Source organism: Phoenix dactylifera, chromosome 3 (assembly GCF_051530095.1).
Source record: "Phoenix dactylifera cultivar Ajwa chromosome 3, Ajwa_hap1_PhDact_Kaust_v1.1, whole genome shotgun sequence".
NCBI lineage: Eukaryota > Viridiplantae > Streptophyta > Magnoliopsida > Arecales > Arecaceae > Phoenix > Phoenix dactylifera.
This window is the reverse complement of record NC_143192.1, coordinates 52191336-52217968: the sequence shown is the minus strand read 5'-3', so window position 1 is coordinate 52217968 and position 26633 is coordinate 52191336. Positions and strand designations below refer to the sequence as shown.

Here is a 26633-nt window from a genome sequence, read left to right as displayed (position 1 = left end):
GAACTTTTCTTTCTTTTAGTCTCTTGAACAGCGGTTACAAGTTGACTGGAAAGATGTTGCCTGCAAGCTTACGAGATCACTAAATAGATGTTCACATACTCTAGGATGTCCTGAAAGGAAGAAAACTATTAGATGGGTCCACCATAGCGCATGGGTGTTTGCATTCTGGATACCAAAGCACATAACTTGTTTGTGCTTTTATAATGTCCTTAAAAATATGACAGTTTCCTAGTGGTTTCTTTTTGAAGCTATCAGAAATATTATTTCACTTCCTTGAATGACTGTTTATGATATGGATTTGGTAAAGGGGAGTTCTGGTGGGTTTTTTGACCTAGTTGTGAATGGAGATGGATTGATCAGTTTTCACCTTAAAAGTTCTAGATTAGATGAAGACTAAAGTACAGTAAAGGATCAAACCAAACCTTTTGCCTTAAAAGTCCCTATATTACAATTAACAAATCAATTGACGAATCCAATTTTTTTATTTTTTAGGAGTAGCTTCTTTAACTGCCTTGCTTCATTTCAGTATTATTGTAACTTTTGTCCTTGGTCATCTTAATTAATCATCGTTACAGCACATTGCTTTTAGGGGACTTCTAGCTGACCCTTGAAATTGTTATAACAGATTTTAAGCTGTGACATGCCACTTTGGAGGGATGTCTAGTTGTACAGTTGACTTACTCCTCTCACCTTAATTGATTCATATTGTGACCCATTGACTTGACTACTAATGAGAGAAGATGGATTATTGCAAAATTATGACCCCTTTTTGAAAACAATTTTCTTAAATTGTAGGGGATGATACAGCCAGCTGACTGGGTGGTTGGTAAATACTGGCTCCAGTGGTGGTGTTGCATTCTCTGCTGGCACTGTCCTCTCTCCAATCAGTTCGCCAGACTCTTTGGCTGCCAATGCACCCAGCTGTTCTTTTCCCAGGATGTAATTTTGCATTTTGCTTCTCTTGTTTTCCTTTCTGTTGGGGCTCTGTCCCCACAGTTAAACCCCCCAATAAAATGTCAGGGATGATAAACAGTAATGAAGAAGTAAAGACCATTTCCTATGCAAATGTGATCTCCTGAGCTTAGAAATATAGAGCACATCCTCCTTTACCAAGTTGTAAATTTCTAGTGCTTATTAAGGAAGGGAAGATTAGTTGAACTACTATTGATATTAGAAAGATTCTTCTTTAACATCAAATAGAGAAGGTATGCTCCAAAGATTAGAAGTGCATGTTATTTTTTTCTACTCCTTACGGAATTTTTAAATTCAAATGAAATGAAAAACTCAGAAATTTTATGGAAACTAACGACCACTTTAGAAGAATTGTGATCTTTATAGCAGGCCTTAATTGTCATTATGTCAAATAGCTTATTTGCTAGCCCTGGAACCCTTGGCACGCTTAGTGAGATGACGAGACATACAATTATTTCCAGGACACACTATGACTTGATGGGCATATTTTTTTTGTGTTCTCATATACAACAGAAGGGATTTGTGACTAACTACCGGCACTGCTTATTCTACCATTTTTAAATTTTCTCTGCTTTATTCTACGATATCTGATAATGACGTATGCCAGTAAAGAATATTTGGTATGTCATTGAAGATGGATGGCTTAAGTAAAATTAAGCTGATGTATTCATTAGCATCTTTTACTCTGAAAAAAAAGAGAGGAGGGATCTATGGAAAACTGTTAGTGCTTTCATCTAACATCTAACTACCATCCTATTGGTGATTACAATTTATGAACTAGTGCTCACGATCTTCATAATGTGAGTGCTGATAATCATCTCTTAACATTGGTAATTGTTTTTAAGCCACTGAATTTTGTATTTGTGAATCACAAAGCTTTGACCTACCATGCAGGGAAATGTTTTATATGCAACTCAGACCTCGGATTCACACACTATATTCTTGGAGCTTTCACGTTTTTTCTTTAGTGGATCTACTGAGCTACACCTGGCAAATTTTCTCCATATGGTCACAACTATGGCAGACTCTGGCTCCACCATTGAGCAAATTGAATTTTTTATTGTAAACAGTCAAAGGATTCCCAAACTACCTGATGAAGAGCTTGTTTGGTCACTTTCTTCTTTGATGGAACTGCATCAGGATGAAATTTCCCAGCCAATCTGTGCTCCCCTAACGAATGTTGAACAGAGCTTCCCAACATCTAAAAGGAAACCAGGAATTATTTCTAACTGGCCACCTACAGACTGGAAAAATGCCCCAGATTTTAGTTATCATAGAAGACAACTCCAGACAAGGCCAGGTCTAACACCATATGATAGCTCACAGATAGAATACAGGAAACCTCCTGAAAATGTCATGCACAAAGAGGATGTTGCAGTTCCCGTTGAGATTGATGGGGATTGGATCATAGAAGAGGGCTTGGCATCAACAAGTACAATGGTGTTGCAAGATTCAGTGCAGATGACAGATCAACCTCATTCAGTTGAATCGTTTGACTCTTTTGACAAGCAAATCAGTTTTAGTTCAGAACCCAAAAGTAAAGTATCTGATTCAGCAATCGTCCCTGTTGCAGATACAGATTTGAGCAATTTGTCCGCTTCACCGGATAAGGACAGACTCTTCTTGCAGTCTCCTGATGAGAACCAGTCACGCAAAACTGGCAGACTTGGGGAGCTGATAGCTTATAAATATTTTATTGAGAAACTAGGTTCTGGGAGTGTTAAATGGGTCAATGAAGAAAATGAGACTGGCTTACCCTATGATCTGATTACTGGGGAGAATGAAGAAAACAGGGAATATGTTGAGGTTAAAGCTACAAAGTCTGCAAGTAAAGACTGGTTCCCAATATCAATGAGGGAGTGGCAATTTGCAGTAGACCAGGGTGATTCATTCAGCATTGCTCATGTGGTTCTTTTAGGTCCGAAAAAGGCAAGTATTACACTATTGAGGAATCCATTTAAACTTTGCCAACAGAATGCCTTGCGCCTGGCTGTTCTGATGTCAAAGAAACTAAGAGACTCATCAGTTGCTACCTAGAATGGGATAGTTATTTTACTCCGTCCTAAGTGCTCCATCATGCCTGAAGGCTGATCGCACTTGATCAAATTATTGGTTTTTTCATGTATGTTGGCTAACCCAACATCTGCATTTTTTATTGAAGATTTAGCAGTTGGACTTGTGGGCTTCTGCATGGCTTATATAATTCCTGGGGCAGCCTTTAGTATGGAGAGTAATTGACAGTTCTTGGGTAATCTGTTAGGGAAGCACAGGTAGCTGACCGCAGAATTCGTTGATAATGCTATTTTTTATTGTTGTACAGGCATACACGGTCTAGATGGTGATTAAATGGCCTGAACTGAAGGAAGTTAGCCATTTTTTTAATTATTCATTAATCCATTCATTGCGCAATGGCAAATTATCTATTTTTTCGCTGTAGATTATGTTCGTCGCTTTGCCCACAGGTTCTGCTCAAATGCCAGTGTGCATAATTTGAATTCTCATATCTTTATTGTAAGAATAATTCCTCTTTTTTTTTTATGTATAGACTACTCTTTTTGACAGCTGTTGGGTTTGAAGCTACGCCTTTTTGTAAAACAGGCTAAATCTGGTCAGATCGCTTAGGTATATGTGTGTGTAGGTATATATTATTATGGGAGTTGTTCATTGCTTCAGCATTGCTATATTTTGTTAGCAATGAACAAATATAAAATCTCATCATTTATAAGTTGGTATATTTTGAGATGTTGGTCGATGCCATATCAATTTATCACAGTATTTTCAGTCGCTTGGAGTCATAAATAGACCTTTTTTTTTCTCCAAGTAAGTTTAGATGGACCTTTCAATTATCACGTACTATAACATGGCTCTTAAGAATGTTAAATTAAGGCCTTGATACGCTGGAACGTCAAAGTCAAAAGAATCAGCGCGTTGGAATTCCGACGATCGAAAGTTTTGGTCGGGGTCGCCAGGGAAACAAAAAACAAAGGGAGGAAAGCTATCGATTGCCACGGCTTGGAACGGCAAGAGAAGGGGAGAAGAGTCGCTTGTAACGAAAAGAGAAACGGGACAAGAGTGGGTGACCAGCATCCTGGTATAGGCTAGACTTCGAGTCGTCTCTCAGTTTTAATTTCTTCCAAAGAGCAGCAGGAGGCGGCCGCTATGGCTCTGCCTGTGCTAATCTTGCTCTAACTCCTATGGCTGGCGCCGCCCTCCTCATCCGAATTCCTTGGTCCATCCATGCTACAGGCCGACGCGATCGGTTGCGACGAAATCCCCTACCCTTTCGGCGTCAAGGGCCTCTCTCCTTCCCTACCAGGTTTCGAGCTCACCTGCGACCCCAAGAAGAATGGCTCCATCATGCTTCCTCTGGGCACCACCAAGCTCAGAGTTCTCGGCTTCTCGTTGGACGGAGGCTACCTCCGCGCGGAGCTCATGGGGGCCATCTGTCGCTGCGGCCGTGGTGCCACCGGGAACGAACAAAAAGTAGTGCTCGACCTGGAAAGAACTCCGTTCACCTTCTCCGATACGAGGAATAAGTTCACGGTGATCGGGTGCGATGCCATGGCCGTGCTCAATGTCTCCGCTAAACAGAAGACCGGTTGCGTGTCATTCTGCCTCACGCCGGATAGCGTGATCGACGGGTCGTGCTCGGGGGTGGGGTGCTGCCAGGCCTCCATTCCCAGAGGGCTCAAGAGGTTCCAGCAGCAGTTCTTGAGCATCAGGAACCTGACGCAGAGTGCAGCAAGGAACTCAACAGGTTCGCTGACCTACGACCACTCGCGGTTGCCAGCTGGAGAAAACATCTCCGAGCAGTGCAGCAAGGCCTTTGTGCTGGAGCAGGAGCAGTTCAACTTCTCGGGGGGGGAGATCAAGAAGGACCTTGACTCGAGAGAAGCGGACACGGCGCGGTCCGTGGTCCTCGACTGGGTGATTGGCAACGAGACTTGCGACGTGGTCCGCACAAGGAACGTCACGGACGCCGCATGCCCGGAGAACAGCGAGTGCTACAACGTGCCCAATCGTACTGGTTATCGCTGCAAGTGCAAAGAGGGCTATGCCGGCCGGAATCCTTATTCTCCAGGCGGATGTCAAGGCAAGTGGCCTAGATGGGCTTCTCTCTTTCTCTCTCTTTTAATAAAAAAAATCCTTGCAACTATGACCTAATCTGCTTTACTGATCAGGAGTTCAGTTTTCAATGGATGGCCTTCTCTTTTTCTTTCTTTTTTTTAATAGAAAAGCTTTGCAACGATGGCCTGAATGTTTTACATGGATTCAATGACTTTTCAGACGTTGACGAATGCCGTGATGACCCGGCCGGCAGCCCATGCGTCTGGAAGTGCACACAAGGTTGGTGGGTTCCACTGCCACTGCCACTGCCCGCCAGGAAATAGTGGTGACGGCAAAAAGACGGGCACCGGCTGCAAAAGGACCACTCCTCTCGTAATTGGTCTGGGTAATTTCATTTCCCCTTACGTGTAATTAATATGAAACCATGCATTTATAGTGGCAGTCGTTATTGTTCTCCTCCTCGTCGTCGTCGTGTCGTCGTCAGACAATACCCAAAAAATTATTGAATTGCATGCTCCAACCAAATGAACGATTGAAACCATCGGAGCAAAAAAAAAAAAAAAAAAGCTGCTCTGTACGGACGGGCCCCAAACAATTATTAATCTTGATGCCAAATTCAATCATTTAGATTTCTTTCACAAGTCCTTGTGCTCGCTAACTTGTGGAACATGTCGCTCCAACTAATGCGAATGAAACTTCAGGGTGTTTGGATGCTTAAAATTAGATATTGTGCATTAGTTGGAGCCATTCTCTCATGCTGCTACAGGTGTAAGAAGGGTGAAGCAAAAGGGATTACAGTGCGCACCCTTTTAAATAAATTCTCATGTTTTAGAATTTCTTTTTGAAAAAAATTCTTTTTTTCTTTTTAAATTTCAGCATTTAAATTTTCAAATTTCGTGCAGGTGCAGGGCTAGCTCTATTAATTATACTAGTCGTTGGAAGCCTATTAATTATACTAATCGTTGGAAGCTTGTGGGTATACCGGAGATTGAAGGGGAGGAAGATTGCTAAACTCAAACAAGAGTACTTTCTGAGAAATGGCGGCTTTTTGTTGCAACAACACATCTCTACCCGTGAAGTCAGTTCTAGGATCTTCAGTATGGCAGAACTAGAAAGGGCGACCAATGGCTTTGACGAGAATCAAGTTGTGGGGCGAGGTGGACACGGTACTGTTTATAAAGGAATTTTGTCGGATGAGAGTGTTGTGGCCATTAAGAAGTCGAAGCTGGTGGATGAGAGCCAAATCGAGCAATTCATTAACGAGGTGGTTGTTCTTTCCAAGATCAAACATGAGAATGTAGTCAAGCTCCTGGGCTGTTGCTTACTTGCTTAGAGTCCCAAGTGCCCATGCTAGTTTATGAATTCATACCCAATGGAACTCTCTTCCATCACATTCACAACGGTCGCTCTTCTTCTCCAATGTCATGGGAGATTCGTCTAAGGATTGCTACAGAAACCGCAGAAGCACTTGCCTATTTACACTTCAAAGCCCCCGTACCAATCATTCATAGAGATATCAAGTCCTCCAACATACTCTTGGATGAGAATTATACTGCAAAAGTCTCGAATTTTGGAGCTTCGAGGTTGGTTCCATTTGATCGAAGTCATGTGACCACTCTCGTTCAAGGGACACTAGGCTACTTGGACCCCGAGTACTTCTACACCAGCGTGCTGACGGAAAAGAGCGATGTCTATAGTTTCGGAGTAGTCCTTGCGGAGCTCTTGACGACGGAGAAACCTATATCTTTTTGCAGGCCAGAAATGAAGAGAAATTTAGCATCACATTTTGTTATGCTGCTGGAAGAGAACCGCCTCTTCGAAAAGGTGGACCGTAGGTTGGTGGAGGAGGCTGGTGTGCGGCACCTGTCTGCGGTCGCACAGCTCGCCATGAGATGCTTGAGTCTGAAAGGTGAAGAAAGACCAACGATGAAAGAAGTGGCTGTGGAGCTTAGTGCATTGGGAAGGCTCATGATGAAGCAGCAATTAGAACAACGGAGCAAGGCAGGGGACTCCTTGGTGGAGAAGCCTTTAAATGTGAACAACTTTGAAACCGCAAGACAAGACAGTGTGGAGTGCCACTTGCTATCACGCATGGATCCTCCCGTATGACTAATTTTGTGTCATCTAAAGCAGAGACTAGCTAGCTAGGGTATGGCATAACGCAAGCTGGTCATATCTTTTGTGTGTAATGGTTATGAAGTATGTAAGATTTACCAAATAATGGGGCTCATTTTTTTTTATTTTTTTTTGAGTAAATTTCTTTTCTTCTTCGCCGGAAAGTATAGGCCGACGAAAAGCCTCCCGGATCCCCAGTTTTGAGGTACACTCAACTCCCTTTTTTCTCGTCCTCGCCCCCCCGCCTTGGCGTGATGCCTGGGTTAGCCGACTGCTTGCCGATTGCCGCCGCCATCGTTGGACGATTCCGAGCACCACCATGGCGGCCATATTTTGAGAAAGGATAGCTTTGTCATCGTGCAACCAGCCATAATACCCTGTTTCTTGGAAAATCCCTCATTGCCCGGTTTATACTAGATGGTCTTTTCGAGCCTATTATTGTTCAGTTTTCGTATCATAACTATTGGTATGGATATGGTGTAAACATTAGCCATAGCTAGAAACGTGGTACGTAAGCCAACTATGGATGGGGATGTGGCATGTGAATAGCCAGTCACATGCAAGAACACGACGTGTGTATGGTCAGCCACGGGAAGGAACGTAGTACGTGTAGCCAGTCACGGCAGTGTAGTGCTTCATAGCTTTAACTTGTGCTTGTAATTTGTGTGATTACTTTCAAAATATGATTGCTGCAAAACTTCTGGATGGTGAAATCTTTAAAAATGGAAGGCCTTGTAATGTTGTCACCAATGAATCCTGTTGGGAAAAAAACCCCAAGTCATACCGCCACGGAGGCGCTCGGCCAAAGAGCGCCGACCGGAAAGGCGCTCGGCCAAAGAGCGCCGACCGGAAGGGCGCTCGACCGAAGAGCGCCGGCCAGAGGCGCCCGACCGGAGAGCGCCGATCAGAGGAGGCCCAACCAAAACAACCAAGTAGGGATGCTCGGCTAGAAAGAGCAGACCAGAGGACACCGACCAGAGAAGCGCTCGACTAGAAAGCGCTGACCAGAGAGAAAAGGAGCGCGAAATAGAGGCGCTCGGCTAGAAGGCGCTTGCCCAAAGGGCGCCGACCAGAAGTACTAGAAGCGACCCCGCCACAGGGCGCCCCGCTGGGCGACCAGCTCGGCTCGGCACCCCTGCCGAGCCGATGCCTTAACCAAATACTCGATCTCCGCCTAACCTTTTAAAGGATCTGACGGCTACATACACGACTCCACTACAACCTGCCACCATCTCTGAGCCGTCAAGGCACAAGATCTCCGAAGGTATTCTGGCACAACCTGTCATTAATGCATGAGACCCCCTCAAGTCTCCGATGCATTCAGTCATTAATGAACACGGCCCAAGACGATCTCCGGATCACTGAACCATCAGAGCGTATGGCTCTCCCTGACCGCCGGTTCACTCGGTAATAAATGCACTTACCATCTACGAACCTCAGGCCCACTACGGCCGACGGTTCAACCACTCCAACGGGTCTGATCAACCGCGACAACTCCCTAATTCCGGCCTAATTCGGCTTTATTCTCCACTACGCCATTAATGGGCCGGATCGTGCCCAATTATCACAAAAGAGGACAAATTTCCCTGTCACCTCCCAGGTAACACAATATCCTTCTATAAAAGGGAACCTGGGGGGAAAGAGGAAGGGGACCGGAGAAAAAGAAGTAAACAGCACAGACACAATTGAACACAATACTCTCTTTATCTTCTCCACATATATCTTCCTTGCTCTCTCCACATATTTGCCCCCTCTGACTTAAGCATCGGAGGGCCGGCGCCGGGGAGCCCGGCCACCGGCTTTTTTGCAGGACAGGACAGGACGCACCCTCCTTCACTCACCCTCTCCACGGAGGACGCAGCCGGCCGGCGCACCGCCGTCCGCCCTCCCGGCAGCGGAGCTCCTCCTCCCTTGGTTTTGCGGCGGCCCCCGGGTCCAATTTCCAGCAACAAATCCCATTCGAGAGAGAGAGAGAGAGAGAGAGAGAGAGAACTGGTCCTAATGGATGTTCTTCTTGCATCTTAATTTGATAGTTTTCATCAACTTTTGGCATGGGTGTTGGTTATGTAGAATAGAAGTGCTCGTGACAAGTGCATGCCATTCTAAAAATAGAGGCAGCTCTGATGTGTATTTTCATTGTTCCTTAGGCTGATGAGGTTTATTAGTATTTGGCGTGCTTTGTGACTATATGTATTAAAATTTTCTTGACAACATTATTGGGAAAATTAGATGTGAATGATGTTCATTGGGAAAATGAAGTTTGGATGATGCTTGAGACTTTTTTTGTCGAAGCTTATACTTTCCACGGTCAGTGATCACCTAAGAGAGTTGTTTTATTTTGTGTGTGTCAGGGGTAGAAATTTGTATATATTGGATACAAATATATATTTGTTTTATTTTGTGTGTGTCAGGGGTAGAAATTTGTAGAAATTTGTATATATTGTGTGTGTCAGGGGTAGAAATTTGTACTTATTTTGTATGTAAGAGATAGCAAACAAATGTTATTGAACAGCTGGCTAGATGCATGGGTGGATTCTCTAGCCTTAGCAATACACATTTTTTCTGGTCCTAATTTCATCTTTCTCAAGTAAGGTAGCTCAATTTTCACAGTCAGCTACTTTTCTTCTCTTGGTGATGTCTTTGGGATGTCTTTGGCTGGTCAGAAGAACATATAGAAAAAATAAAATGGAGAAGCCATGGTCGGCATCCAAAGAGAAAGTAAGTACTATAGCAAGGAAAATCTCACCATCAGTGGGAAAGGTAAATATGTGTCATCATTTAATATATCTGCTAACATAAGAGCAAAAAGGGTTCTTTATTTGTCTCCTAGAATATTTTGGGGTGACTTCCTAAATTGCATGATTATCTCTTCAGTAGCTCCTAATATTTGCTGTCAGCAATTGGCTGAAAAGTTCATGGAAAGTGCATCGCTGCAGAAACATAATAGTTGACTTATTCTGACATTGGTCTGTGGTCCTATTGGTATGGATTGGGCCAAGACTACACATTCAGAATAAATTAGATTGTACAGACTGACAATATTCATGACTCAAGGGAGGCCCCGTCGCTCCTATTTTCCATTGTTCTTTGTTTAAAAATTCAAGTCCAATGTACCTTTCTCCAACAATCATCTCCCCTTGTCATGCGCCAAACTTCCACCAAAGGTTAGTCGTTCTTTTGCTTCTTAATTCTCTCTCTATGTTGCTCATTTCTTCTTGATTTAATGTACCCAACACGTTTTGTTGGGTGTCTTTCTTGAGGACCAACTGGTCTGATCTGAACCAAAAACCTTACCCTCCTAATTCTGTATAACATTTCGATGCTCTCAGCTTTCCCTCGGTACTTCTGAAACGTAAATTCTCACACTACTCTGATGAGTCCCAAGTCCTGAATTTGTGGAAGTGGGTGGTGAAATGCACAGCATGTACTTGTGATATTTGAAATTTTGAATGAAAATGGGAGTAAACTTCTACTTATCTTAAATCATTTTAAAAGATTGCACCTTCTAATCTTTAGACTCGACTAATTTAGTTTCAAATTCTGGCAACCTACAACTTGGAAGACTCTCTGTATAATATAGAAATTTGTATAGTAATCGTATAGGTTCATATTTTGGGTTCATTATACATGTTGTAAGAAGGCAATCTCTTGATACGTTAATGTCGAAAAATAGAAAGAAAACCTGTTGGTCCATGGCAAGATCAGGCCATTCAAGGGGGAAGTTTTGCAGGAAAAAAATAACCAATCCCTAATAAAAGGGATCTACTTAGGGTACATCGATAGGATTGACCTACCTGGTGGTGGTGGTGCACATGTCATATTGGCCCCCAAAATTATTGATTCAGCTCACCAGAGGCATGCCGAGGAAACAAGGTTTTTACACAATTCAATTACTCGAACACTCAAAAATATGAAAAATCCAAGACGTATTAATATATACACTTTGTTTTGCTTCTGTAATTTCTTGGGCACGAGGGAGGCTTGAAGATTGAAAGAACTAATTGGTAGAAATGAATTTCGGTGTGAAACTTCTACAAGCTAAGGCCGGACAGTTTGAAGAACATGAAAAATGGTTTTATAGCTCCCACGATCATCTGGCAAGATGGCCGAATTCAGAAAACGTCTGAAGATTCTACGCAAGAATGCAATAGTCCTGACTATTTTTTGCCATCGGGTAATTTTACCGATGATCTTCTACAGGATTTCGGTCACCAAAGTTCTTAAAAGTCGGATCTTTCTAGTTCGATCGGTTGGTGGAGCGAGAACTCTAAGAAAATACAAAAGGAACGAATCATCAAAGCCACCTTAGGATCCGATCGAACAATACCAAATCGGAAAAAGCTTATAGACCTCAACAAACAAGAAAAAGAGGATGAGAAACTCACCTACAAGAGATAGCCTACAAGAGATAGCGTAGCGGTCAAGGTTTCCATGGCCATCGAAGAGGAGGAGCAGGAAAAAAAATGGAGCCAAAAAAACTATAATCACAAATTTCCGGCTAAGAGCCACTGTCGTTTATTGGCATATACGAGCTGGCTTTGCTCGGCCCAAACTTCCGTTCACCGTCAAGCCGGTCCGATCTTTTCTTGAAAGCTCGAACCCGAACGTTGGTTCGAACCGTTCAGCCAGACCAATCAAACCAACCTTTTCCCTCAAGACTTTATAAACCCCTAGAGCCCTTGCCTTTCCTCTCCTACGGACCATGATCTATCTGACCACCCATTCGATCTCCATCAGGTCCTCCTAACCCTAACCCTAACCCTAACCATAACCCTAGCAGGATAGGAGGAGAGAAGATGACGCCGTCATCGATGGAGGAGAGAAGACGACGCCGTCATAATGAAACATTTGTGGCAATCCTGTTTTACTCTGCAGAAACTGTTTGATGATTATGGTTACTCTACAGAAACTACAGCTGGGTGTAGATCTCGTTTTCATGGCTACAGTTTTTCATAATGAAACCTTTGTGGCAATCCTGTTTTACTCTGCTGAAACTGTTTGATGATTTTGATTACTCTGCAGAAACTGGAGTTGGGTGTAGATCTCGTTTCAATGGCTATAGTTTTTCATAATGAAACCTTTGTGGCAATCCTGCTTGAAAGAACCTAGAGCTTTCTAAGATCAACTTCCCCAATATATAGTCTCTCATCTAAACATTTCGACGTTACTTAGCTTTTAGTTTAGCCTTCCTAATTCTGTATAACGTTTCGATGCTCTCAACTTTCCCTCGGTACTTCTGAAACATAAATTCTCACACTTCTCTCTTTTTTTTTCTTTTTTTGTCAAAACGGCATATCATTTCCAATGAATCAAGATTGAATACATCATGCCAGGTCAAGAGAGAGTAAACTAAGCAACGACTAGGGAATGCCTGCTAGACTAGTCCAGATGACGTCCCCAGAATGACGAGCCACATATGAGGCGACCCAGTCTGCAGCTCTATTCACCTCGCGATACACATGACCAATATGGACAACTAACAACTCCTAAACCAGTCTGCAAGTATCCCGAATCAAAGGGTGGCCGTCGCCATATCCCAAATTCTCACAGTTCTTTGATGAGTCCCAAGTTCTGAATTTGTGGAAGTGGATGGTGAAATGCACAGCATGTACTTGCGATATTTAAAATTTTGAATGAAAATGGGAATAATCTTCTATTTATCTTAAATCACTTTAAAAGATCGCACCTTCCAATCTTTAGACTTAACTAGTTAAGTTTCAAATTCCGGCTACCTACAAATTGGAAGACTTTCTGTATAATATAGAAATTTGTATAGTAATTGTATAGGTTCATATTCTGGGTTCATCGTACATGTTGTAAGAAGGCAATCTCTTGATACGTTAATGTCGAAAAATAGAAAGAAAACCTGTTGGTCCATGGCAAGATTAGGCCATTCAAGGAGGAAGTTTTGCAGGAAAATAAACAACCAATCCCTGATAAAAGGGATCTAATTAGGGTACATCGATAGGGTTGATCTACTTGGTGGTGGTGGTGCACATGTCGTATTGGCCCCAAGATTATTGTTTCAGCTCACTAGAGGCATGCCAAGGAAACAAGGTTTTGACACAATTCAACTATTCAATCCCTTAAAAATATGAAAAATCTAAGACGTATATACTTTGTTTTGCTTCTGTAATTTCTTGGGCACGAGGGAGGCTTGAAGATTGAAAGAGCAACTTGGTGGAAAGGAGTTTCGGTTGGTGGAGAGAGAACTCCAAGAAAATACAAAAGGAACGAAACATCGAAGCCACCTTAGGATCCGATCGAACAATACCAAATCGGAAGAAGCTTTTAGACCTCAACAAACAAGAAAAAGAGAATGAGAAACTCACCTACAAGAGATAGCGTAGCGGTCAAGGTCGCCATGGCCATCGAAGGGGAGGAACAGGAAAAAAATGGAGCCAAAAAAACTATAATCGCAAATTTCTGGCTAAGAGCCACCCTCGTTTATTGGCATATACGAGCTGGCTTCGCTTGGCCCAAACTTCCGTTCTCTGTCGAGCCGGTCTGGTCTTTTCTAGAAAGCCCGAACCCGAATGTTGGTTCGAACCGCTCGGCCAGACCAATCAAACCAACCTTTCCCCTCAAGACTTTATAAACCCCGAGAACCCTTGTTTTTCTCCTCCTTCGGACCCTGATCTATCTGACCACCCATTCGATCTCCATCAGGTCCTCCTAACCCTAACCCTAGCAGGAGAGGAGGAGAGAAGACGACGCCATCATCGATGGAGGAGAGAAGACGACGTAGTCATAATGAAACCTTTGTGGCAATCCTGTTTTACTCTGCAGAAACTGTTTGATGATTATGGTTACTCTACAGAAACTACAGCTGGGTGTAGATCTCGTTTTCATGGCTACAGTTTTTCATAATGAAACCTTTGTGGCAATCCTGTTTTACTCTGCAGAAACTGTTTGATGATTATGGTTATTCTGCAGAAACTGCAGTTGGGTGTAGATCTCGTTTCCATGGCTATAGTTTTTCATAATGAAACCTTTGTAGCAATCAACTTGAAAGAACCTAGAGCTTTCTAAGATCAACTTTCCCAACATATAGTCTCTCATCTAAACATTTCGACGTTACTTAGCTTTTAGTTTAGCCTTCCTAATTTTGTATAACGTTTCGATGCTCTCAGCTTTCCCCCGGTACTTCTGAAACATAAATTCTCACACTTCTTTTTTTTTGTCAAAACGGCATATCATTTCCATTGAATCAAGATTGAATACATCCTACCAGGTCAAGAGAGAGTAAACTAAGCAACGACTGGGGAACGCCTGCTCGACTAGTCCAGATGACGTCCCCAGAATGATGAGCCACATATGAGGCGACCCAGTCTGTAGCTCTGTTCATCTCGCGATACACATGACCAATCTGGACAACTAACAACTCCTAAACCAGTCTGCGAGTATCCCGAATCAAAGGATGGTCATCGCCATATCCCAAATTCTCACACTTCTTTGATGAGTCCCAAGTCCTGAATTTGTGGAAGTGGATGGTAAAATGCACAGCATGTACTTGCGATATTTAAAATTTTGAATGAAAATGGGAATAATCTTCTACTTGTCTTAAATTACTTTAAAAGATCGCACCTTCCAATATTTAGACTCAACTAATTAAGTTACAAATTCTGGCTACACACAAATTGGAAGACTTTTTGTATAATATAGAAATTTGTATAGTAATTGTATAGGTTCATATTCTGGGTTCATTATACATATTGTAAGAAGGCAATCTCTTGATACGTTAATATCGAAAAATAGAAAGAAAACTTGTCGGTCCATGGCAAGATCAGGCCATTCAAGGGGGAAGTTTTGCAAGAAAATAAACAACCAATCCCTGATAAAAGGGATCTAATTAGGGTACATCGATTGGGTTGATCTACCTGGTGGGGTGGTGGTGCACGTCGTATTGGCCCCCAAGATTTTTGTTTCAGCTCACCAGAGGCATGCCAAGGAAACAAAGTTTTGACACAATTCAACTATTCAAACACTCAAAAATATGAAAAATCTAAGACGTATAAATACACACTTTGTTTTGCTTCTGTTATTTCTTGGGCACGCGGGAGGCTTGAAGATTGAAAGAACAACTTGGTGGTAAGGAGTTTCGGTGTGAAACTTCTACAAGCTAAGGCCAGACAGCTTGAAGAACATGGAAAATGGTTTTATAGCTCCCACGATCATCTGGCAAGATTGCCGAATTCAGAAAACGTCCGAAGATTCTACGCGAGAATGCAATAGTCCCGACTTTTTTTTGCCATCGGGTAATTTTGCCGATGATCTTCTACAGGATTTCAGTCACCAAAGTTCTTAAAAGTCGGATCTTTCTAGTTCGATCGATTGGTGGAGAAAGAACTCGAAGAAAATACAAAAAGGAACGAAACATCGAAGCCACCTTAGGATCCGATTGAACAATACCAAATCGGGAGAAGCTTATAGACCTCAACAAACAAGAAAAAGAGGACGAGAAACTCACCTACAAGAGATAGCGTAGCGGTCAAGGTTGCCATGGCCATCGAAGAGGAGGAGCAGGAAAAAAATGGAGCCAAAAAAACTATAATCGCAAATTCCCGGCTAAGAGCCACTGTCATTAATTGGCATGTACGAGCTGGCTTTGCTCGGCCCAAACTCCCGTTCACCATCGAGCCAGTCCGATCTTTTCTCAAAAGCCCGAACCCGAAGGTTGGTTCAAACCGGTCGGCCAGACCAATCAAAACAACCTTTTTCCCTCAAGACTTTATAAACCCCGAGAGCCCTTGTCTTTCCTCTCCTACGGACCCTGATCTATCTGACCACCCATTCGATCTCCATCAGGTCCTCGTAACCCTAACCCTAACCCAAGCAGGAGAGGAGGAGAGAAGACGACGCCGTCATAATGAAACATTTGTGACAATCCTGTTTTACTCTGCAGAAACTATTTGATGATTATGGTTACTCTACAGAAACTACAGCTGCGTGTAGATCTCGTTTCCATGGCTACAGTTTTTCATAATGAAACCTTTGTGGCAATCCTGTTTTACTCTGCTGAAACTGTTTGATGATTATGATTACTCTGCAGCAACTGTAGTTGGGTGTAGATCTCGTTTCAATGGCTATAGTTTTTCATAATGAAACCTTTGTGGCAATCCTACTTGAAAGAACCTAGAGCTTTCTAAGATCAACTTCCCCAATATATAGTCTCTCATCTAAACATTTCGACGTTACTTAGCTTTTAGTTTAGCCTTCCTAATTCTGTATAACGTTTCGATGCTCTCAGCTTTCCCTCGGTACTTCTGAAACATAAATTCTCACACTTCTCTTTTTTTTCTTTTTTTTCTTTTTTTTTTCTATTTTTTGGCAAAACGGCATATCATTTCCAATGAATCAAGATTGAATACATCCTGCCAGGTCAAGAGAGAGTAAACTAAACAACGACTGGGGAACGCCTGCTAGACTAGTCCAGATGACGTCCCCAGAATGATGAGCCACATATGAGGCGACCCAGTCTGCAGCTCTGTTCATCTCGCGATATACATGACCAATCTGGATAACTAACAACTCCTGAACCAGTCTGCGAGTATCCTGAATCAAACGGTGGCCGTCGCCATATCCCGAATTCTCACACTTCTTTGATGAGTCCCAAGTCCTGAATTTGTGGAAGTGGATGGTGAAATGCACAGCATGTACTTGCGATATTTAAAATTTTGAATGAAAATGGGAATAATCTTCTACTTATCTTAAATCACTTTGAAAGATCGCACCTTCTAATCTTTAGACTCAACTAATTAAGTTTCAAATTCTGGCTACCAAGGAAACAAAGTTTTGATACAATTCAACTATTCAAACACTCAAAAATATGAAAAATCCAAGACGTATAAATACACACTTTGTTTTGCTTCTGTAATTTCTTGGGCACGCGGGAGGCTTGAAGATTGAAAGAACAACTTGGTGGAAAGGAGTTTCGGTGTGAAACTTCTACAAGCTAAGGCGAGACAGCTTGAAGAACTTGGAAAATGGCTTTATAGCTCCCACGACTATCTGGCAAGACTACCGAATTCAGAAAACGTCCGAAGATTCTACATGAGAATGCAATAGTCCCGACTTTTTTTTTGCCATCGGGTAATTTTTCCGATGATCTTCTACAGGATTTCGGTCACCAAAGTTCTTTAAAGTCGGATCTTGCGGGCATTTCTCTTACATTGCTATGCCGCATGCCATGCCCTTTCACTAGTTTATGACGATCCCCAGCATTCATTTGAGTGATGATTTGACATATTTAACGAATAAGATCATTTATACGTTGCATGTTAGTGACATGTGAGAAGTGTTGAAGAATAGGATGGCATTTTGATAAATTTTGGAGTGGCATTTTGATAAATTTAGGTCCAACCCATGTTTTTGTCAGCAGCAACCGTAGGATTGTCACATTTTGACCACAACCTCTCAAGAGATGCTGTGACTGCATCTTTATATTATAACATCCACTACTGCAAAAAGAGATTATACTGCCGACGCTAGAAAAAAGCATGAGCCTTTATGGCACTGCACTAAAATTTGCCGACGCTATCCAAAAGCGTCGGCAAAAATTCGATTTAGACGATGCTAAAAAGTGTTGTCGGAATCCTACGATGCTAGGACGCTTTAAAGCGTTGCGGATTAAATCCCCCCTCCCCCGCTTTTTTTCCAAACCTCTCTCTCTCTCTCTCTCTCGAATCCTTTCTCTCTCCTCTCGATTGAACCCTAACCCTTTCCCGCCAAACCCCTCAAGAAGAAGATCCCCACTCCCTCCCTCCCTCTCTCTCTCTCTCTCTAATCCCGAACCCTCTCTCCCCAAACCCCCCAAGAAGAAGATCCCAACCCCTTCTCTTTCGCTCTCGAATCCTTCTCTCCCGCTTTCAAATCCCTAACCCTCTGCCCCCAAATCCCCCAAGGAGAAAGACCCACCGTTGATGCCGATGATGATTCATTGATCCTCTAGGTGGTCTCGGAGGCTGACGAGGATGAGCTGATGTTGAGCGCGGAGGTCCACTTCTTAAGCTTCCCCCAAATGTTGGTTCGAACCGCTCGGCCAGACCAATCAAACCAACCTTTCCCCTCAAGACTTTATAAACCCCGAGAACCCTGGTCTTTCCTCTCCTTGATCTATCTGACCACCCATTCGATCTCCATCAGGTCCTCCTAACCCTAACCCTAACCCTAGCAGGAGAGGAGGAGAGAAGACGACGCCGTCGTCGATGGAGCTGGGGGCGTTGGGGATGTTCGTGCCGGCGCAGACGTTGGGGACGGTGCTGTGCTGCATCTGCGGCGTGCAGATGGATCCCAACCCGGCCAACATGTGCGTGCGCTGCCTCTGCTCCCGCGTCGACATCACCGAGGGCCTCCCCCGCCACGCCACCGTCGTCCACTGCCCCGAGTGCCGAAGGTACCTCAAGCACCCGGACACCTGGGTCCGCGCCGATCTCGAGTCCAAGGAGCTCCTCTCCTTCTGCCTCCAACGCCTCGAGTCCCTTACCCGTCTCGTCCGCTTCGTCCACGCCGAGTTCGTCTGGACCGAGCCCCACTCCAAGCGCCTCCGCCTCAAGCTTCGCGTCCAGCGCGAGGCCCTCCACGGCGCCATCCTCGAGCAGTCCCACCTCGTCGAGTTCACCGTCCACGACCGTCTCTGCCCTAAGTGCTCCCGTGCCCAGGCCAACCCCGACCAGTGGTCCGCCGCCGTCAAGCTCCGCCAGCATGTCGCCCACCGCCGCACCTTCTTCTTCCTCGAGCAGCTCATCCTCCTCCACAGGGCCGACACCGACGCCCTCCGCAGGGCCGAGGCCGACCGTGGTCTGGACTTCTTCTTCGGCAGCCTCTCCCACGCCGTCAAGTTCGTCAAGTTCATCTCCAGCGTCGTCCCCGTCCGCTCCTGCTCCGATAAGCAGCTCGTCTCCCACGACCCCAAGAGCAACATCTACAACTACAAGCACACCTTCTCCGTCGAGATCTGCCCCATCTGCCGCGAGGACCTCATCTGTCTCCCTCCCAAGGCCGCCCAGGCCCTCGGCAACCTCGGCCCCCTCGTCATTTGCACCAAGATCTCCAACTCCGTTGCCCTCCTCGACCCCTTCACCCTCCGCTCCGCCTTTCTCGATGCCAGCCGGTACTGGAGGGCCCCTTTCAGGGCCCTGCTCTCCAGCCGCCAGCTCGTGGAGTACATCGTGCTCGACGTCGAGGTGGAGTCCTCGGAGGTCACCGTCGGCGGGTCGAGGTACTCCCTGGCTTATGCCCAGGTGGCCCGGGTGTCTGATTTCGGAAAGAACGACACCATCTTCACAGTCCGAACCCATCTCGGCCGCCTCTTGAATCCCGGCGATTATGCCCTAGGTTATGACCTCTATGGGGCCAATTGCAACGATCTCGAGATTGACAGGTATAAAGGCCTCATCCTGCCAGATGCGGTTCTGATAAAGAAGAGCTACGAGGAGAAGCGCCGCAGCAGAAGTGGAAAGCCTCGACCTTGGAAACTGAAGAGATTGGACATGGACGTGGACAATACCTCCAAGAGCGGAGCTGACGAAGAGAAGAAGGATACCGAGCATGAGGAGTTCTTAAGGGACTTGGAGGAGAACCCTGAGCTGAGATTTAATATCTCTTTGTACCGCAACGAAGATTATCAGCCATCGGAGATGGCTTCAACGGCTTGCGGGGATGATGTTCCTTCCGGGCCCTTGGAGGAGCTGTTTGCTGATCTTGATCTGATTGATCAAGAGGAGGAAAATGATAATGCTGGTAGCATGATGGAGTGATTTGTCTGACCACATCCATACCGGTCAATCCTTACTTCATCGATCAAGGTTTGAGTTGGGTCTTCTTTTATATTATATATGCTTTTTCGCTCCAGAAGTTTTGAAAGTTGCTGAGTGTAGCTTCTAGTTGTTGGGTCCTAAGCTCAAAATTAGTTTTGTTTTGTTTTTAACACTCTTTTTTTCAAGAGCTTGATTATGTTTGGTCATAGCTAGATTTCCTTTTGTTTGGGTTAATATTTGTGTTGGGCCTGTGAGACCCATTCTGTTTTGTTGCACAGGGACGTAATTTAAGAAATGCACAAATACATTTATGAAGGGAAAAAAGTTATTTATTGATAAAATTTCCAGTAAATTTTAGCATGTGTAGTGCTTCATAGCTTTAACTTGTGCTTGTACTTTGTGTGATTACTTTCAAAATATGATTGCTGCTTAACTTCTGGATGGTGAAATCTTTTAAAATGGAAGGCCTTGTAATGTTGTCACAAATGAATCCCATTCGAGAGAGAGAGAGAGAGAGAGAGCTGGTACTAATGGATGTTCTTCTTGCATCTTAATTTGATAGTTTTCATCAACTTTTGGCATGGGTGTTGGTTATGTAGAATAGAGGTGCTAGTGACAAGTGCATGCCATTCTGAAGATAGAGGCAGCTCTGATGTGTATTTTCATTGTTCCTTAGGCTGATGAGGTTTACCAGTATTTGGCATGCTTTGTCACTATATATATTAGAATTTTCTTGACAACATTATTGGGAAAATGAGATGTGAATGATGTTCATTGGGAAAATGAAGTTTGGATGATGCTTGAGACTTGTGTGTCGAACTTTATACTTTCCACGGTCAGTGATGGCCTGAGAGAGTTGTTTTATTTTGTGTGTGTCACGGGTTTGTATGTATTGGATGTTTGTATTTATTTTGTATGTAAGAGATAGCAAACAAATGAAGTTTGATGTCACTTATTATGTATGTAAGAGATAGCAAACAAATGTTATTAAACAGCTGGCTAGATGCATGGGTGGATTCTCTAGCCTTAGCAATACACATTTTTTCTGGTCCTAATTTCATCTTTCTCAAGTAAGGTAGCTCAAATTTCACAGTCAGCTACTTTTCTTCTCTTGGTGATGTCTTTGGGATGTCTTTGGCTGGTCAGAAGAACATATAGAAAAAGTAAAATGGAGAAGACATGGTTGGCATCCAAAGAGAAAGTAAGTACTAGCAAGGAAAATCTCACCATCAGTGGGAAAGGTAAATATGTGTCATCAGTTAATATATCTGCTGGCATAAGAACAAAAAGGGTTCTTTATTTGTCTCCTAGAATATTTTGGGGTGACTTCCTAAATTGCATGATTATCTCTTTAGTAGCTCCTAATATTTGCTGTCAGCAATTGGCTGAAAAGTTCATGGAAAGTGCATCGCTGCAGAAAGATAATAGTTGACTTATTCTTTGACATTGGTCTGTGGTCCTATTGGTATGGATTGGGCCAAGACTACACATTCAGAATAACGTAGATTGTACCGACTGACGATATTCATGACTCAAGGGAGGCCCTGTCGCTCCTATTTTCCATTGCTCTTTGTTTAAAAATTCAAGTCCAATGTACCTTTCTCCAACAATCATCTCCCCTTGTCATGCGCCAAACTTCCACCAAAGGCTAGTCGTTCTTTTGCTTCTTCTCTCATCTATGTTGCTCATTTCTGCTTGATTTAATGATAAACATGTTTTGTTAGGTGTCTTTCTTGAGGACTAACTGGTCTGATCTGAACCAAAAACCTTACCCTCCCAGCTTCCAATCTACAAGTGCAATAAGGGAAGGTTCATTTTCTCTTATATTAAAGAAAATGGTATTAAGATTTCAAATGAGGTTATAGATGTTAATTACTGTCAATATTTCTTATGGTTATGCTTTTATTCCTTTAATTTTTCTTTTGTTTTCCTTCATTAATTAAAATTTTAACAAAATATTGTCTTCAAGACTGTAGACATTGTGGTTGTTTTTTTTTTTTACAAAAAACAAAAGGCAATGTGATTTGAAAACAAACCTAGTTTTTGCTATGATATACTGGGGCAAGAGGCCGTTGTATCATAAAAAGAATTTTGTAATGAGAGCACCAAAATAATGCTTATGATACAATGTATTGTTGGTATGTGATTGTAAGTGATTGTATTAGCGAGTGCACAATATCTTTGCGGAGCCATGTATCATTGGAAGCTTATTGTAGTAGTGAGTAATAAAGAAGGAATAAAGATAATTGGGGATGGCAAGGCTTCTTAAGAGAGGGCTGGACAGATCAGTAGGGGAAAAGTACGTGCTTATGTGGAAATGGGCATTGCATTATTTTTATAACTTGTTATTGCATGTATGTAAGTTCAAAAGCATATTAATTTTTAATCAATTTTAGAGACATGCTAACAAATTATTAGCCTCGTGTGTAATGACACATCAAGTACTCAAGTTGGCTGTGATGGATTGTTTCATTTGATGAATACAATTATAAACACAATCATTTTTGTTTTATAGAAAACTAATGCATGACATGGGCAACGTATGTGACAAATCAATAGGTGAGTATATGATGGCTCGTTGGTTACTCATTGCATCAAGATTTCTTTACCACTAGACTTTTCATCTATCAAAGGTGATAAGCATATTCTTGCTTTTGATTAATGTATGTTTATTTTTCTCTTTCTATATAATTAACTGAAGGGATCTCGAAGGCTTTTTGCCTGAAGAGGAGAGTGTACGTCAAGAAGTGAAGCCTCTAAAAACTAAGCTTACAAAGATGAGAGAATGCGTGTTAAAACTAGCATTGTGACCAGAATTAGGGTAGCATAGTAGTGATATTATAAATAATGGATTGCTATGCATTTCACCATAATAGTGCTATGGGCATAAAGGCTGGCATGTATGGATCATAGCCTGATATGAAATGAAAGACATTGATATTATTATATTTGTACTTTTGAAGAATGTTTTGAATACGAACCAGAATAAGACCACATGACAAGCTCTTCTAACATGTCTCCAGAAGCTCAGAAAGTTCATACAGGACATTCATAAGAAGGATTTCAGAATTTTAGGTCAGTTTTTGTTGTATGAAGTATTCAGGGATTATGCAGGATGATGGGACATTTCGCTGAGTCAAGAAATTTTAACTTTTTTGGAGAAAAAATCTTATTCGCACTGATTTTTTTAAATAAGCCAATGAATGGCTCAATGCTGTCTGACAATCAAATGCTTAGACTATGGCGAGAGGATGGCTTGTTTTGATTAGCTTGGTACTTTGTCATGTTTTATCCATCTTTACTTTGCGAGAGGATGATTGTTTTTTCGATGTGTATTTTGATGTGTAGGATGCTTTGGTATCTTTTATCAACTTTTTTACATTTTCGTTATGTGATTTAGGTTTTGTCCATATTCATTTTTCAAATAAGTTCTAGCGTGACGGGTGATCAAAATGACTTTGTTGCTTGTATATGCATCTAATAAACTTTTCATTCTTGATAAGAAAGATAAACTCCATGGATTAGATAAAAAGTATGGATATTTTTGTTTATTTTAAATTCTAAGAAAGTCTAGTTGGGAATGTGGAATAGAGATGGATAGAGATTTCTGTTTTAAACTAATAAAATCTAACTAATTTAGGATATCTAGAAAGACTTGCGTAGATAAGAAATAGAGACAAAAGAATAACTTAAGGTGCACCTATATTATATATCTAATATTTTAATCTTTTTTTTTTGGCAGATATGAGGAGCTAAGGGTATTCTAATAAAAAATTAAATAGATCAAATTTAAAATGGTATATTCCCCTCTCTCTCCTTTAATAATACGGTATGGATTTATCATCTTCATAGCACAAAAGTATCCAAAAAAAAAAACATAGAGATGGATGGTTATTTTTCTCTTAACATGTACTTTGTTGCCAATCCAACATTTTTTTTTTTTTTTGCCTTATGTGTGCATCGTAACGAATGCATTGCTGAAGGGTAGATTTTGGAATAGGCGGGATTTCTAATAATTATTTCTGTGTTTTGATTGGTGAAATGACAATCATCTTTGAACTTCCAATTGTAGCATCTCGTTTGATCTATGGTAAAAGTTTAAACTCTAATTGGATTATTACAAGGACATTGAGCTAAAAAGAGCCTTCTTTGGAGTAACCCCCGAGTGGAAAGCCTACTCAGGGTTTCTAGCCAAAACCACAGCGGAGGATATTTTGAAGTGATAAATTTTGTGTTCGTTGGCTTACGTAAGTTGTTCAGTAAGTGGATTTGTAATGACTGTTTGGGACTGTAGTGAGAAGTTAAATTGTGTTCACATCTCCGCATTTGTAAGTTAGGAATGTCTCAGATATTCCTAAACGCATACCATCAGAGAAACTTCCTTAACCAATAAGATAGATCAAAAAATAGCAGTAGCACTGCAACAGAAGCTGAATATGCAACAGCATCACATCTTTTAAATCATCTTTCTTACGTTGTTATGGCTTTTTGCCAGCTTAATGAGATTGCACCAAGTTAATGCTGGCACTTGGCATGTGGAATGCAGGAGAGGCTGATTCAAAGGCAATGTTTGAAGGAAATGGTTACACCTACTCCTATCCTTTTTTACTAAGAGTGCTGCTACCTGAACCACTCCTTTCCCCGGCTCATAGCACCAGGTTCTCGTGTCTCGTCTTTTTGTAAAGAGAGGAGTTTCAGTTAAGTGTGCTCGTTAAAGAATGCACTATGTTTGTGATAGGACTGATGGATAGGCTGCTGCAGGTGTTTGGGTTATAATAGTTGAGAAATTATGACATGGAGCTGCGTAGGTGTGATCATGTTCCTTTTATTAATGGAGGTTGGTAACATGGGCTATTTACTTGGCAATGGTGGGGCAATGTTGTATAGCCTATAGGACGAGAGGAAGGCAGGGCTGCAAGTAGATCGGATAGACCAGCTTCCAATTGAGAACTGATCTGAAATCAACCCCGTCCCAGCCATGACGAAAATTACCGGCATTACATGTCTTTCAATTTGGATCATGATACCCCAGTCCAATCTTGAGCAAATTTTGATCCAAAACTCATAGTACTATGCTTCGAAACTTTTCTAGTATATAAGAAACTAGTTTTTTTATTTCAGCAATATGTTCTATCGATAATTGTCTACAATACTAAGGTAGTTGTAAAAGAACCTTATGTATGTTATATATATATATATATATATTGTTTACTATTATTTTATTGTTATTATTATATTTATAATATAATTAAGTAATTAATTTATGTATTTTAATAATGATGTGTACTTGACTCAAAAAAATATGTTTTCAAATTTTGCCTGATCTCAATTGGTCTTCCGACTATAATGTCTGTTGGCTTGCGATATGGGATTGGTGATCTGTACAGGCACAAAGATACCAGCAAGTTAGATTTCTTATAACCTTTTCCTATTCAGGAGAAAACAAACAGAGTCTCATCTTTAAGCACTTGGACCAAGAAACATATTCAAATGCAACACAAAAATTAAAAATTAAAAAATAAGTTCAAAATTTTGGGAAGTATTTTATAGCAAATCAAGTACTTTTTCAGCTCACAGAATATGCTTCAGAGAAAATATATGTACATCGCTGCTTATTGCCAGCTTTATATAAATAAGAAATATTTTTCAGAAGTCCATAAATATGTTTTATATTATATTGCGTAGAGCTCCATGTTTGTGATGTGTGACATTCCTACAAGGCTTTTTGGGCACAAAATGATAGTTCATGAAATTCATTGGCTCTTCAAGTATTATCAAATCCTATCCATGTCATATTTTTACGTGAGGATGGAACTTACAGCAGTAGGCATCAAGTTCAATACTATATCAAGTAAGGGCTTTGTTGACTATATTGAGCTTTGAGGCTGCAGGTCCAACTAATAATAAATTAATAATAAGTTATACATACATCAGTGGATTTACCTAAACAATATAAAGTGAAGAAGTAACAGAGTGTCTGGCATTTATTTTGATATTCAAAATTCTTTTTTATCAAAACTATGGCACTCCTACACAAAAATAGATGTATACATGATCACACAAGAAAAGATAAACTTGTAAAAACATTTATGTCTGAATACATACATGTGTAGATGTGCTTCAAATGCATTTGAATGTGTGTGGGCAGTTTTTGAGAAGTTTCTTCAACAACACTGAAATGAAAGATCTTGATTCTCTTTGCTATTTATTTTCTGGGGCTCAAGGTTGAATATAGTCCTCAAGATTATCTGTTCTCTCAGAGAAAACACAATGAGGATATTATTGCTTGCGCTCGCTTGAGACTCTTGGACCTATACTTGAGACTCTTGGACCTATCCTACCTCTATTGAGCTTCAGTTGGAGCTTTGTCCAGATGATGGTGAAGCCCTTGCTTGATCCTACTCGCTATCTTTAGCTTATTGGGAGTTCGTTCTAACTATTTCTTGACTAGATATTGCTTATATTGTCCATATGGTCAGTCAATTAGTAGTCCCTCCACGAATAGTTCCCTATTCTACGGTACTTCACATTACTCGCTATTTGCATGGCACCATTACTTGGAGCGTATTTCTTCTCTCTCTTCTTTGCTTCAATTTTGGACATATTCTGATACTGGTTTGGCTAGTGATTTTACTAATCCTCACTCCCTTACTGGCTACTGTCTCTTCTTTAGAGATTTATATTTTAGAAGGCTAAGAAATAGGACACCGTCTCTCGCTC

At 41.8% G+C, this 26633-nt stretch overlaps 2 protein-coding genes and 2 pseudogenes across 11 annotated transcripts in view; 3 read left to right on the top strand and 1 right to left on the bottom strand.

Annotated features, from left to right (window-relative positions):
* LOC103706184 (protein NO VEIN-like) overlaps positions 1-3697 on the top strand; it is a 31042-nt gene extending 27345 nt beyond the window's left edge. For all 4 annotated transcript variants that reach the window (XR_016399988.1, XM_088719001.2, XM_088719000.2 and 1 more), the window contains one exon: positions 1867-3697. Coding sequence is in view for 3 of the 4 variants with exons in the window: in XM_088719001.2 (XP_088575127.2) it covers positions 1867-3009 (1143 nt within the window). In the remaining variant the exon portion in view is untranslated. The remainder of the gene's footprint in view (positions 1-1866) is intronic.
* Positions 1-26633, bottom strand: part of LOC148714451 (putative F-box protein At1g44080) — an 84135-nt gene that overhangs the window by 51600 nt on the left and 5902 nt on the right. The gene's annotated exons all lie outside the window — the stretch shown is intronic.
* Positions 4070-7492, top strand: LOC103697960 (wall-associated receptor kinase 17-like; annotated as a pseudogene). Its single transcript, XR_015976662.2, has 3 exons — positions 4070-5065; positions 5260-5425; positions 5943-7492. The product of XR_015976662.2 is annotated as a wall-associated receptor kinase 17-like (transcript).
* LOC148714452 (uncharacterized) lies at positions 17865-25124 on the top strand (annotated as a pseudogene). 5 transcript variants are annotated; one of them, XR_016399990.1, is made up of 3 exons: positions 17982-19961; positions 22429-22472; positions 22615-22907. The product of XR_016399990.1 is annotated as an uncharacterized LOC148714452, transcript variant X3 (transcript). The 5 variants fall into 5 exon arrangements; XR_015976669.2 differs by lacking the exons at positions 22429-22472; positions 22615-22907 and adding an exon at positions 23656-23979 and having other exon boundaries at positions 17865-19961; XR_016399991.1 differs by lacking the exons at positions 22429-22472; positions 22615-22907 and adding an exon at positions 20192-20265.